This window comes from Borostomias antarcticus, assembly GCF_949987555.1.
Source record: "Borostomias antarcticus genome assembly, chromosome: 17".
In the NCBI taxonomy this organism is placed as follows: Eukaryota; Metazoa; Chordata; class Actinopteri; order Stomiiformes; family Stomiidae; genus Borostomias; species Borostomias antarcticus.
The window spans coordinates 2,623,659-2,636,396 of record NC_140250.1 but is presented as its reverse complement, the minus strand read 5'-3'; the positions used below and the strand labels follow the sequence as shown (position 1 = coordinate 2,636,396).

At 46.8% G+C, this 12,738-nt stretch overlaps 1 protein-coding gene across 1 annotated transcript; it reads right to left on the bottom strand.

The window, feature by feature from the left end:
- Positions 1-3,197: 3,197 nt before the first annotated feature.
- eif4a1a (eukaryotic translation initiation factor 4A1A) lies at positions 3,198-12,096 on the bottom strand (the record flags this gene model as incomplete). The annotated part of the gene is made up of 11 exons (XM_084452338.1): positions 3,198-4,376; positions 4,794-4,873; positions 5,706-5,795; positions 6,372-6,509; positions 6,741-6,884; positions 7,370-7,479; positions 8,048-8,216; positions 9,625-9,764; positions 10,320-10,452; positions 10,674-10,722; positions 12,074-12,096. 11 exons carry the CDS (start codon positions 12,094-12,096, stop codon positions 4,232-4,234), a joined length of 1,221 nt encoding a protein of 406 aa, XP_084308464.1. The 3' UTR covers positions 3,198-4,231.
- Positions 12,097-12,738: the final 642 nt, after the last annotated feature.

Sequence of the window (12,738 nt, the reverse complement as noted above, 5' to 3'; positions counted from 1 at the left end):
TCTCCTTCTGACTACTGTTCGTTCGCCGTACATTTGCATGGGTGACAAATTAGTTGAACCTTTCTCCATGACAATGCGCGCCTCGACAGGGGGGTAACGGTGGCGAATGCAGATCGTGTGTTTTGCGAGCGTCGAATCTCACACGTCACGACTAATATGTTAACTCCTTGAAAGAAGCTGAGAGGTTTTCGCACCTCGGGGTACATAATGCATGAGGACGCGAGGAAGGGGGTCTAGCACGGTCCAAAGTCCTGGAAATGCGGTGAATAAATAAGGAATTACCAGCGAATTACACTGCGCGAACAACAAACTGTGGCTCTATTGTCACGGGATGAGAGTGATATTGGAACAGTTAGTGTGGGTGTAAAAAGTCTAAGGCATTTGGGCTTAGTTTAAGTTTAAAGTGTCAGTAGGCTTTAAAAGTAGAACTCATTAATCTGCATAAAAACTTTTATGCGTCTCGAATAATAAACAAATTACTACATCACATTAATTGCGTTTGATATTTTTGACACTTTTCGTCACAGCCTATTTTCATTCACTGGGGAAAATTGTGAACTGTGATGCTTCCTCTGAAAGCCAGTCAGTCAGTCTGAGAATCTGAGCAACATTGCATTCAACTCAATGTAATCTATAAATATCTATATAATCTATAAATATCAAACACATTCTTAAATCACTCACATTTTTGTTTGACATTTTTGACACTTTATCATAAACGTTCATTTCCATTTGCTTAAGAAAAACCTGCCTTTGACTCTCTATGGGATCTGTAGAATGAAAGACAGCCAGTCAGTCAATGTGAATTTGAGCAGCACGGCAAGTCATTGACTCGCACGACGTATTCCAGCATGAATGGGGTTACAATCTATGGCTGTATTATGGAATTCACCATGAGTATTCAACTGCTATGGAAACCCCAGAAATCAGAATGGCGTGATAGAGAGGAGAGGAAATCAGAGTGAACAGACATGAAGTGGGATAAAATCAAGGGATCAGGCAGAAAGAAAAAGAGATAGATTAGGGGCCCGGGAGAGAAAGAGAGGGGTGGAAAGGGATGATGGCGGAGAACGCCGAAGGAGAAGGAGATAAAGAAAGGGAGAGAGAGTTGGAGAAAGAGAGAAGAAAAGAAGGGGGTTTGTGGGAGAGGGGAGGATGGAAGGAGCAGGGGAAGAGGAGGGAGGGATGGAGGGATGAAGAGAGAGAGAGAGGGAGGGGGGGGAGGAGGTAGCTCCTCACTTCTCCCTGACAGGCCCGTTGAATGGGCCTCTATTCTGCCCCTCTTCTCATGCAAATGCTGCCTTCAGTCTCTCAGCCATCCGTCACAGGCCAGAAAGACCTTGGCAGGCCCTTTACGAGCCTCCCACTCGCATAATCCGCTGGCCCACAATCGAGCGCCCGGCAGGGGGGAGAGGGAGGTGGTGGCGGGGGGGTGGGTGGGGGGTGTCGCAGGACCCGGCCGTACTTAAAGTGCAGAACGGGCCACCTACACTGAACTGGATAATAACATATACAAAAACATAACATGTTGTGCGCCGTGGACCCCATACGAGAGGGTCTTGGAGGCCAAACCTGTTGTGTGTGTGTGTGTGAGAGAGAGGGAGGGAGAGGTATGGTGAAAGAGGAGAGGAAGGAGGGAGGATGGGGAATTATAGGTAGAGGACAGATGGAGGGGAATGGTGTGTGTGTGTGTGTGTGTGTGTGTGTGTGTGTGTGTGTGTGCGTGTGTATGAGATAGTTTGAGGTGAACATGTGTGTGTGTGTGTGTGTGGGGGGGGGGTCATTAGTGTGGTTGCAGATTTGTGTGTGTGTGTGTATGTGTTAAGGAATGCCAAAACAATAATGCTTTCCAAATTAAAACTGTCCATTTCAAGAAAACAATGTGGTGGATTAAGTGCTAAACGTGTGAACTGGCAAGCTTGTTACTAAACTGTTATTAAAACTGGAGAGAAAAAAACACCAACCCAGATAATATGTATTTGTCATAGAAATTCACCTCTCAATACCAATGGACACACTGAAACCAACCGAATTTGCTGACTGACTGGTCTTGAGGCTTGGTTTCAATTAAAAGATTACTGGTGAAGTTGATAATTGCTCCATGTTGATGAGTAAACTTCTCTGGGGTTATCCTATAGCATCCACGGGGGTTAATTAATCCACGGGATTAATCAATCAAATAACCCAGTAGGCTATTGAACAGTTTAAAGGCCTCAAGAATCAAACTTGATGGGATCTTGGATATTTGTGACATGGCATCACATCAGTTACAAAACAAACGCTGGTTACGGGCAAATAGGCCGTGTCAGTGATACAAATCTGGACACCCAGAATATGATTAATAGGCCTATAGCTCATCTTGTTTTTGAAACACTCACCTGACCATGTCCAAAGATAGGTGCCTAGATTGGCGACATTCTTTCCATCACATCATACAACTCAGCCATAGGCTACATCAAAGGTTCATTTTCTTGTCTTTGAACTTTTCTCGGGACATCTGTTGTGTCACATTTTCAGTATCAGTATGTTACGGAGGCAAATGTATCATTTTAAAATTCGATTTCGACAGTTTTCACCAAGCTTCACACACTCGTGCCAAGCTGGCTGGTGTGATTTTCCCATGGATTTATTAATAGAACCATCTCCAGCTTGTTCATATCCCGGCGAGGTCTGTCGAGGCAGGCGTCTACAAAAAAGGACGCACAATAACGCGAATATACAACCAGTTTGACGTGATTGTATCCCAGTGCAACACTGGTGGACATTGCGGATACGACACCTCTACCGATTTGACAAGGCAGCAACTGCACTGGCTTTCCCATGACAACTCAATTGGCGTGTATCTCCCTCTGGCGGTCATTTTGTGTACCACACCTTCCTCGCATGGCACCAAGTCCTCATGCCTGCAGCTTCGTGGTACGTGGCTTTCCGAAACGGTTTGGCCAGTATTTCCATCTCTGACCAAATGAACGTGAGCACCAGACCTGTAATATCTTTTTTTAACTTGTTAAAAAGGAGAAATACCTTTATTTAAGACCATTAAAATAAATACTATACAGAATCCAATGTAGAAAAGTTGATACACGGTTTCTGTCTCAAAAAGGTTAACAATTTCATCACATTTTAATAAATTCATTTAAAAAATAGCACTGACCATTAAATCCCCCACATCCCGTGAACCCCACCCAACCCTCCCAATGACAGGCATTTTTTAAACAACCAACAGAAAGACAGACAAACGGTATAATCTCTATATACTCAGAATCATTTGTAGTTTGGTCCTTTCGTGTAAAACACCCCTCCAACATATTTTGGTGAGGTAGCTTACAAAAGTGACACCACCCTTTCAAATCAAATATTTTCTGGAAAAAAAACCTGAAACAAAATAAGGAAAATAAAAATAAAGACCTCGTCATGGAAAACTCCAACATGGTTGCGACAGATTGGAACAGGCCATTCTTCCAAACGCTGTCAGGCTTTGAAGGTTCCCGTCTGTCCGACCTCAAGAACGTAGGCCTCATACTAAATGAAATGCTACGTCACAACTTTACAAGAAAGCGTATAAACAGATCGCACAGCAGAGATAAGATCAGGGAGAACACAGGTCATCATAACTCATTCATGATCGATTTTCTATACATTTTTGTTGTGTTTTATTGAAGATGTCGCCCAATACCCATAACCCCCTCTGAAAAAGATGTGAATTTCTATTTCATTGGATACAACGATATTCCATTCTTCCTAGTTTTGTATTAAAGTACTATCCAGGCAAATGTAACACTGTCAGAAGCTCAAAAGGTCCATGGTCTAGTTCACTTAATGCAGAGCTAGCAACCGACTGACGTTATAACTACAGTCTCGAAATAGATAAAAAAAAAAAAAAAAAAAAAAAAAAAGGTTCTCATTTGCATCAATAGAGGAAAGAAACAAGCCATCTTGTTTCACGAGGATTTTGCCAATATGAGTTGGTAACCTCGAGAGAAGGTTGTCTGGGGGTCTCAAACTGGGAGTGACATAAGTAGAGTGTTGGCAGACAGGCAGGTACATGAGTATCGCTAGGTAGGGGAATCTTAAAACCATGCCTGCTTTCTTTTTCAGATAAGTTAATTAGGCCAAGGGGGTAGGAAGCGAGGATCAATTAGAATTTTCTTGGGGTGGGGTGGGGTGGGGGTGAGGGTGGTTCAGGTATGGGAGGGGGGGGGGGGGGGACGGACGATGGGGGCGGAGTCTTCTAGATGAGGTCGGCGACGTTCATGGGCATTTCCTCCACAGTGGTGTTGTAGAAGGTCTCAATGTCGCGCAGTGTGCGCTTGTCCTCCTCGGTCACCATGTTGATGGCCACGCCCTTCCTGCCGAAACGACCGCCTCGGCCAATCCTGAGTGGGGAGACAAACGGGAAGAGGTTACTTCAGACAGTTAGGCAGTTAATTTTTTTAACGCCAGTAATGGCGGATAATCTACGCCACCCTTTAAGTCGCAAGCCCTGTTGGATATGCTGTATTCAGCCAGTGTGGGATCTGATCATGGCTTCCGGATCCCTGAGGCCAGGAGAACACCGGCCAACAGAACGCTGACCGGCGCTTCTAGAACACTCAGGGGGTTCCGGAGTCAGTTGACACGCATGGATTTCATCACTATACAGCTCCTGTTCACAGCCCGGGTCATACATTTCTAGCTCCATTTTGTAAGTCAGTACAAGTTTGTAACAAGTTCATGCTTCCGGCCAGCAGTCTGTTGCCATTACAGTACGACTTGGTAGAATCCCGGTGCATGATGGGAGTCCGTAGTCTCACCTGTGGATGTAATTCTCCCGGTTGGTGGGCAGATCATAGTTGATGACCAGGGATACCTGTTGGACATCAATACCTCTGGCCTGCGGGGAGAGAAGGGGTCAGAAGGTCATTCACACGGCGTCGGATCAAGACCGAACTAAGACAAGGAAACACCAGTAGATGCCAGGAGGCTTGGCAGATGCAGCCGATGACACAGGAATTGAACAATCGCTTGAACTCGACAAATATTCCTCCTAGCTGCCCTGCCCCCCCCGCCCCCCCCCCCCCCCCCCCCCCCACGCCCTGTTAAGGTTCCCTTTGCGGACGCGCAGTGCCTCTCTCCCATGCCACAACCAGTGGGCGTGGCGCTGCCGTTACCGGATCAGTATTGCGACACTCGCTTCTCGGGCTATGCCTCGTTGCGCAACACCTGTGCTTCGTTGCGAAACTCGTGTCGGCGCCAAGGGGGTTTAAAACAGTGTACAATATACACAGGGACGAAAAAGCACCAGCTGGCTTCGGCGTCAACACCCACACGACTGCGTTAAGGATAATGTTGAGTTAGAGGGTTAAGAGGATTGAATGAGAATGACAAGTGTTTTTTTGGGGTTTTTTTTAAGAGTGTAAACTGCTGATAAGTAGTGAGGAGGGACTGTGAGCCCATTCACTGTGGAGAGCAGATAAGGATTCTCTGCCAAGATCTACAGTCCTCCAACAGCACAGCCAGGCTGGGAGGAAAGGGAACTTGGCCCTCCCCCATAAGAGGGAGTGTTATCAGGGAAATCGTGTCAGGAGAAAGGACCGACTGTGTGCCAAGTTTCACTGTGCTTTAAAATCAATACTGAAACCCAGAGGTGATCGAAAACAGTAATAAAACCAGTGTGTCGCATGTTAAGGGAGAGGATGTTGAGTGTGTGTGTGTGTCAGTCTTACCAGCAGGTCAGTGGTGATGAGGACTCTACTGGAGCCCGAGCGGAACTCCCTCATGATCAGGTCCCTCTCCTTCTGGTCCATATCTCCGTGCTGAAACAGGACGAAGACAAAAGCAGAGACGCAGGACATGAGACACACAGGCCATGAGACACACGGGCCATGAGACACACGGGCCATGAGACACACGGGCCATGAGACACACAGGACATGAGATTGTGCACACAAACACTCAATGCTGTATTTAACCAATTTCCAACAGTGTTCAGATTCTTTTCCCAGTCCTTTGAAGGCAGGCAAGAAGTCACCTTGTGTAACGGATTGAACACTTCACACTAAAAACCTATGAAACATGTGCCCATAGCATGAACCAGCCTTTTTCCTCACTGAACAGAGATGACTGGGATGAATATGGACTCGTTCTCTCTGCCCCTGCCAGATATAAGACTCGGTGCCATTAGAGGACACCGCCTTGCCCAGTTGACAGGGGGGGGACCGAAGACATGTAGAACGTAGGAAAACGGAAACCAAAAGCTACAAAATAAAATGTCAAACTACTGTACTATCGAAATTCAAGTGACCCCTTTCTGCATAGGGCTTCTGACACCTACTAGGCTACCCTTTGTCAAGGCTATGTGCTACTTTGGCATGTGTGTCCAGCAGTCTCACCAGGGCAGAGACGGTGAAGTCGCGGGCGTGCATCTTCTCCGTGAGCCAGTCCACCTTCCTCCTGGTGTTGATGAAGATGACGGCCTGGGTGATGGTCAGGGTCTCGTACAGATCGCACAGGGTGTCCAGCTTCCACTCCTAGAGGGAGAGAACAGGAAAGGGAGTTGACAAGTTGATTAAAACCCACGTGTGGAGTCATGGTTATACACACCTGCTGCAAGATATTTACAAAAAAGTCCTGGACACAAACTGGGTACACAAACTCAGCCATGGGGCATGTCCCGTTCTGGGTACATATTAATAATAATAATAATAGCCATAAATGGGAGTTTTGAAGTCAAAGCTTCAACACATGAGCCCTGGACTCACCTCCTTCTCTACGTTGATGTAGAACTGCCTGATGCCCTCCAGAGTCAGCTCCTCCTTCTTGACCAGGATACGGATGGGGTCACGCATAAACTTCTTGGTGACCTCGAGCACGTCCGACGGCATGGTGGCGGACAGCAGAACCACCTGGGAGGGGGTCACAGGAGAGGTCAAGCGTTATGCGGAATACTGTAGTATATAAAAAGATGTGTCAGAGACTTGGATGCAAATCCCATTTACGGAGACCAATAGGGCTGTAGAACTGCTGGAGTGAACGTCTCAAATCAATTGTAATAGAAAGTCCACGAAAGAAGTTCTACAGCACTAATTACAGGATGTTTACCCAAGATTAAGCAAAAAACAGGTGCTATATGAAAGACTCATCCATAGGTGTAACAGGTGGTGCGTCTATAGAGCGTATTAAAATATTAACACATTTGTAAACTGCTAATAAGTAGTGAGGAGGGACTGTGAGCCCATTCACTGTGGAGAGCAGATAGGATTCTCTGCCAAAGAACATCAGTCCTGCAACAGCACAGGTAGGCTGGGAGGAGAGGGAACTTTGGCCTCACAGTTGCAGCAGGTAGGGGGCAGTCTTTAAATGAAACACCAAGAGGGAGGCCATCATGTACCTGCGTTTGGGTGCTGAGCTTCTGGAAGATCTCGTAGATCTGGTCCTTGAACCCTCGGCTCAACATCTCGTCGGCCTCGTCCAGGACAAACATCTTGATGTACTTGGAAGCTGGACAGAGACAAAAGGGAGACAATTGTGAACCCGCCCGCACAAAGAAAGTAGTAACCACATGAGGTTTTGGTCTCATTCTGAATCAGTTCACAATTCTCCATCACTAGATTAGCAAATATTAAAACATGTTAATGCTAAATATCAATAATTGAACTAATACAGCCCATCCTATATGATATTTGAATGTCTGTAGTCCTGTTGGATATGCTGTATTCAGCCAGTGTGGGATCTGATCATGGCTTCCGGATCCCTGAGGCCAGGAGAACACCGGCCAACAGAACGCTGACCGGCGCTTCCAGAACACTCAGGGGGTTCCGGAGTCAGTTGACACGCATGGATTTCATCACTATACAGCTCCTGTTCACAGCCCAGGTCAGGTCAAACTTAAACAGATGGACTTTTTTTTGGTTCTTTTTTTAAACTAGCCTGAATTTCGATGTCACTTCTTACAAATGACAAATCATTTCCAAATCACAAAATACTGTGGCGAGTACACAAGCAGCTGAACATGGTATAATTCTACAGGATCCGCCTTCAGAAACGGGCGCAATCCAAGACCACTTACAGAGGAACTTGCGGTTGAGCATGTCGAACACGCGTCCGGGGGTGCCCACCACTATGTGCGGCGCCTCAGCCTGCAGCTTGGTCTGCTCGCTGCGGACGTTGGTGCCACCGATGCAGGCGTGACAGGAGGCTCCCATGTAGTCCCCCAGGGCCAGGATCACCTTCTGGATCTGCAGAGACGAACGGAGAGAGAGGGTGTGGGGGTTAGACACGGGTACAGAACTGGGTCTTGAGGATAAGGGGTCAAGAGACAGATATGGAAGTGGGCCTGAAGAATGTGAGGATAAGGGGTCAAGAGACAGATATGGAAGTGGGCCTGAAGGATGTGAGGATAAGGGGTCAAGAGACAGATATGGAACTGTGCCTGAAAGGAGGGGAGAGACAAAGTAGGGAGTTGTATATGGAACTAGGCATATACAATTCGTTAAGTGTCAGATTGAACCAAATGGTATACGCACTCACAAAGGTCGTCTTGGCTTATAAAATAAATTCACAAATCTTGTGTAACCCTGAAGGGTCGAGGTCAATTGTCCCAAAAACGCGTAGTTTTGTGCCCATTGCATGAACCAGCCTTTAACCTCACTGAACAGAGGTGACTGGGATGAAAATGGACTCGTTCGCTCTTCCCCTGCCAGATATAAGATTCGGTGCCATTAGAGGACACCGCCTTGCCCAGTTGACAGGGGGTGATATAGAGTTTATGGTCCCCATATCTGTGTTGCGTTCATAAATACAGCCTTTCTATTCGCCAGCGCCTTCGCTTCCTGCCGTGTCACTGCAGTATTCCGCCGCAGCAGAGGAGCAGAAACTCTAAACTTCTCTCTGGCTGACGGCGTAAAATGCAGCACACGTCATGGAAACTGACGCACGGGGCAGGAAGTTTCCGGATGCCCCGTTCTGTTTAAATCTGCCGAGCGAGCGCACACTGCTGACGTAGCAGAGTTGTGCGTGTTTTACCTTCCATGTCATCATTTCCAATTTACTAAAGAACTGAGCCGTAGTGTTGATGAGGGAGTTATTCATACCAGTCATATACTTCCTTCCCAATGACTCAGGATGAACGCATCATATACAGTTTGATTAGCAGACTCAACTTGAAAGTACATTCCCCAAGAACACAATGGTACGCAGGGATTGTCTGGCGTGGCCTGGTCTTGGCTGCGTTCCGAATCGCATACTTCTTTTTACTACCAGTACGTACTACAGCTGCCCCTAGAAAGTACATGCTTTGCATGCATCCGATTGGGACATACTACCTTGTCATAACATTGCGCCTTGAAATTTGACCACATCTGTCGCTGTCCATCAAGCGACATTCGTCCACAGCTGGGATTCATCAAAACCCCTCTGGCACGACTTCATGTGACAATTTCCGCTGAGCACAGGATTGTGGGTCAGAATAGCCAGAAAAGTGTGCTGGTATGCATTACGCACCATGTACTGGGACATTACATCGATTCTCTGCAAACTTTATAGTATGGAAGTACATGATTCAGAACGCAGCCCTCGATTCACATGCTTCCTCATTTCATATACACATTCCTCAGAGCCCCACCCATAACTGCCCCGGTTGTCTACCTGCTGGGCCAGCTCTCGGGTGGGGGCCAGGACCAGGGCCTGGGTGCCCTTCAGCTCGATGTCAATCTGCTGCAGGATGGAGATGGCGAACGTGGCGGTTTTCCCCGTGCCAGACTGGGCCTGAGCGATGACATCGTAACCTGGAGAGCGGACGGGGCGGAGGGAGAAGCGTTAGCCCAAAGACAGTAGAAATAAATTGACTTTGCTCGATCCCGGACCCTGAGCAGCTTGCCACTAGCCGTCAGCTGGCCTCAGTGTCATTCCATTGCCTTACTTGTTGCCAACTAGCCGTGGCAAACTATCCAAAATCTTGAGTCAACATCTGTGCCCATAGCATGAACCAGCCTTTTTCCTCACTGAACAGAGATGACTGGGATGAATATGGACTCGTTCTTTCTTCCCCTGCCAGATATAAGACTCAGTGCCATTAGAGGACACCGCCTTGCCCAGTTGACCGGGGGTATAGTTACGATGCCACACAGACATGCTCCAGATGAACATTTGTTGGTCAATCCTCAGCTGATTCTCAGTTCAAGTTTCCGAAAACACTTTTTAGCACTGCCACAGATGAAATCTCAGTTCAAAGGCGATGGAGGCTTCGAGGTTGTGCTTTGAGGAAAGCCCTGGGGTCACAAATCCTAGTTTGTGCGTCGTTCCAAGGTGTGTATGCGCTGTATGTTATGGTACTCACTCACCCTTGATACAAGGGAGGATGGCGCGCTGCTGGATGGCAGAGGGCTTCTCAAAACCATAGGCATAGATTCCCCTGAGAAGGGTCTCATGCAGGCTCATCTCATCAAAACTGTCCACGATCTGGTTCCAGTTACTCTGCAGAGTAGAGCAAAGATGGCAAGTTAGGACAAGGAGTACCATAATAGACAAACCCACTTTACAAAGCGACTATCATAGCAAAACAAGTGGCAAATGTTTGCATTCAAATAAGTAGATGTCTATGCCCTTGTCAATTAAAACCAGAAATACAAATTACAATTACAAGCCAAGACTCATTCTAACCGATTTTTAAGGTAATTTACACATCCAACACTCACCTCGATGATGCCATCTGGCTCCATCCCCTCAGGGCCATTGTCTCTGGGACTGAAATCCAAAGCAGACACAGTTAGCAAATTCCCCAAGGTGCTACGACAGCACCCCAATGCATTATGAAAGCTACTTTTACAACCGTCACGTTGGATTATGTAGCAACTTAATTGCGTAGCAGTCGGGTACTGGGCGAACCAAAATGGCTACATTCTCCATCTGGCTTGCTTTCAATAATTGGAATCGTACAAATGTAATGGATAAGGTGAAAACCAAGCCAATTTAACACGACTAAAGTTTGTTTTATGTCCCACAGAGGGGCTTTCGGAACGTCTAGCGGGGGTCGGAGGCATTTTCCGCTAAAAGAGAGAATGCCACAAGGTCTTCAGTCCGCCATTTCTAGCTCACATTCAAGATGGTCGATTCCCACGGCCTGGAAGCCGGTGGTAACGTTAGCTTGCCGGCTAACGCCGTACTCACGGCTAGACGTGAAATACCACACGCGCACGACATTAAATTATATCTACATTGTATAGCGGCCGATTATACACCAAAAATGACCATTTATCACCACCGATGTGCGATTATCAAAACGACAGGCATAGGAGCTAACTCACTAGCTAATATTAGCCTACCAAGAGGGCGCCGGCACGGGCCTAACATTGATGTCGAGCAGTTTCTAGAAATAGCTAGCTAGCCAATTCGTTTCGCCGAGTAGACAGTCGTGCGGTGATGTAAAAACGGTTCACGTGATTTTACAACAATTTTTCTAGAGACTGAACGGGTGGGACAAGCGTGGCCGTGTTCCAGCTCCATCCTGCGGCCTGGCTTTGTCTGGTCCGGTCACTACGACCATGTGCGTGTCACACTTCCCCCGCTTTGGCCATCCGATTGAGGACGGCCTCGATAGATACGCGATAATAACTTGTGCTACAACTGTCTATCAATATCGTTCAATGAAACGTGGAAAGACATCGTATGGTACCAAATTGGCCGAGTTTATCTCGGTCGAACCGGGAAGGCCGAGACCAGACCGACTCACGTGCTTTTCCAGGAACCCGGCATCCGCTCGTGAGCCACCCCGTTTTCTACCGCGAGCCCGTTTAGTAACGCTGTTCACAAGTAACGCCTGGTGCATAACTACGGGTTTTAAACTACCAGTTCACACGTCGGTGAATATCGTAGGTTTGCAAGGTTTGTCTTTTATGATGAAAAGCCGGCTATGCTAGCTAGCGTTGGCTAAACGGCTAGCATACGGAATAAGTTACCTTTCCTATCACAAAAGCGACTCGTTTGCGTAAAAACCGCGAATAACAAACGATAAACAACGCGACTGTAACGGTTTGTCTTTACAAATACTATTAATAAACGTTTCACATAACAGATTTCAACAATGATGGATGCTTACCTATCTTCATATTCAGCCGACATTATTACAAAGGAAGAAAATGTGGCGAAAATGTGTTATATACACCAACGTGACGTTCAACTCGCGTTCTCATTGCAGAAAAACGCGATCACTCAACAATGACTCCGCCCATTGTGACAACCTATTGGTTCGCTCGTATGTCATTCAAAAAGCGGGCGTCAGCGTTGACCTCATTGAACTACATCACTGTAGGCGGGACAAGGGCGGGACATTATGGAGAACCCTCCCGTTGCTTATAGCCATTGGCGAAAGCGTGCTAGAAGTAGAATTTCATTGGTTCTTTTCTTTTCTCTTCAACGCAATAAACCACACTGACTCTAGGTCTGCTTTTCCGGTCCTATCGCGCTGTCTCTCCAACGCAAATAGAAATTTTTTACCGATCCAGCACCAGTCTGTACATCACAATGGCTAGTAGTGGTAGCCCAGCCCAAATCTTTCGTCATTCAGTACATCATACATTTCAGTTAATTACAGTGCCCAGTTACAGGGGGCGGTGAGTCATAGTTCACATATCATCAGCAGCAGCATTAATCATTTAGATAACTTTATGGCATGTATTTTATACTGGATGACTGAAACAGATGACACAACACGATGATCCTCCACACTTAACCACTATCTATTAACTGGTCTACGAGGTGGTC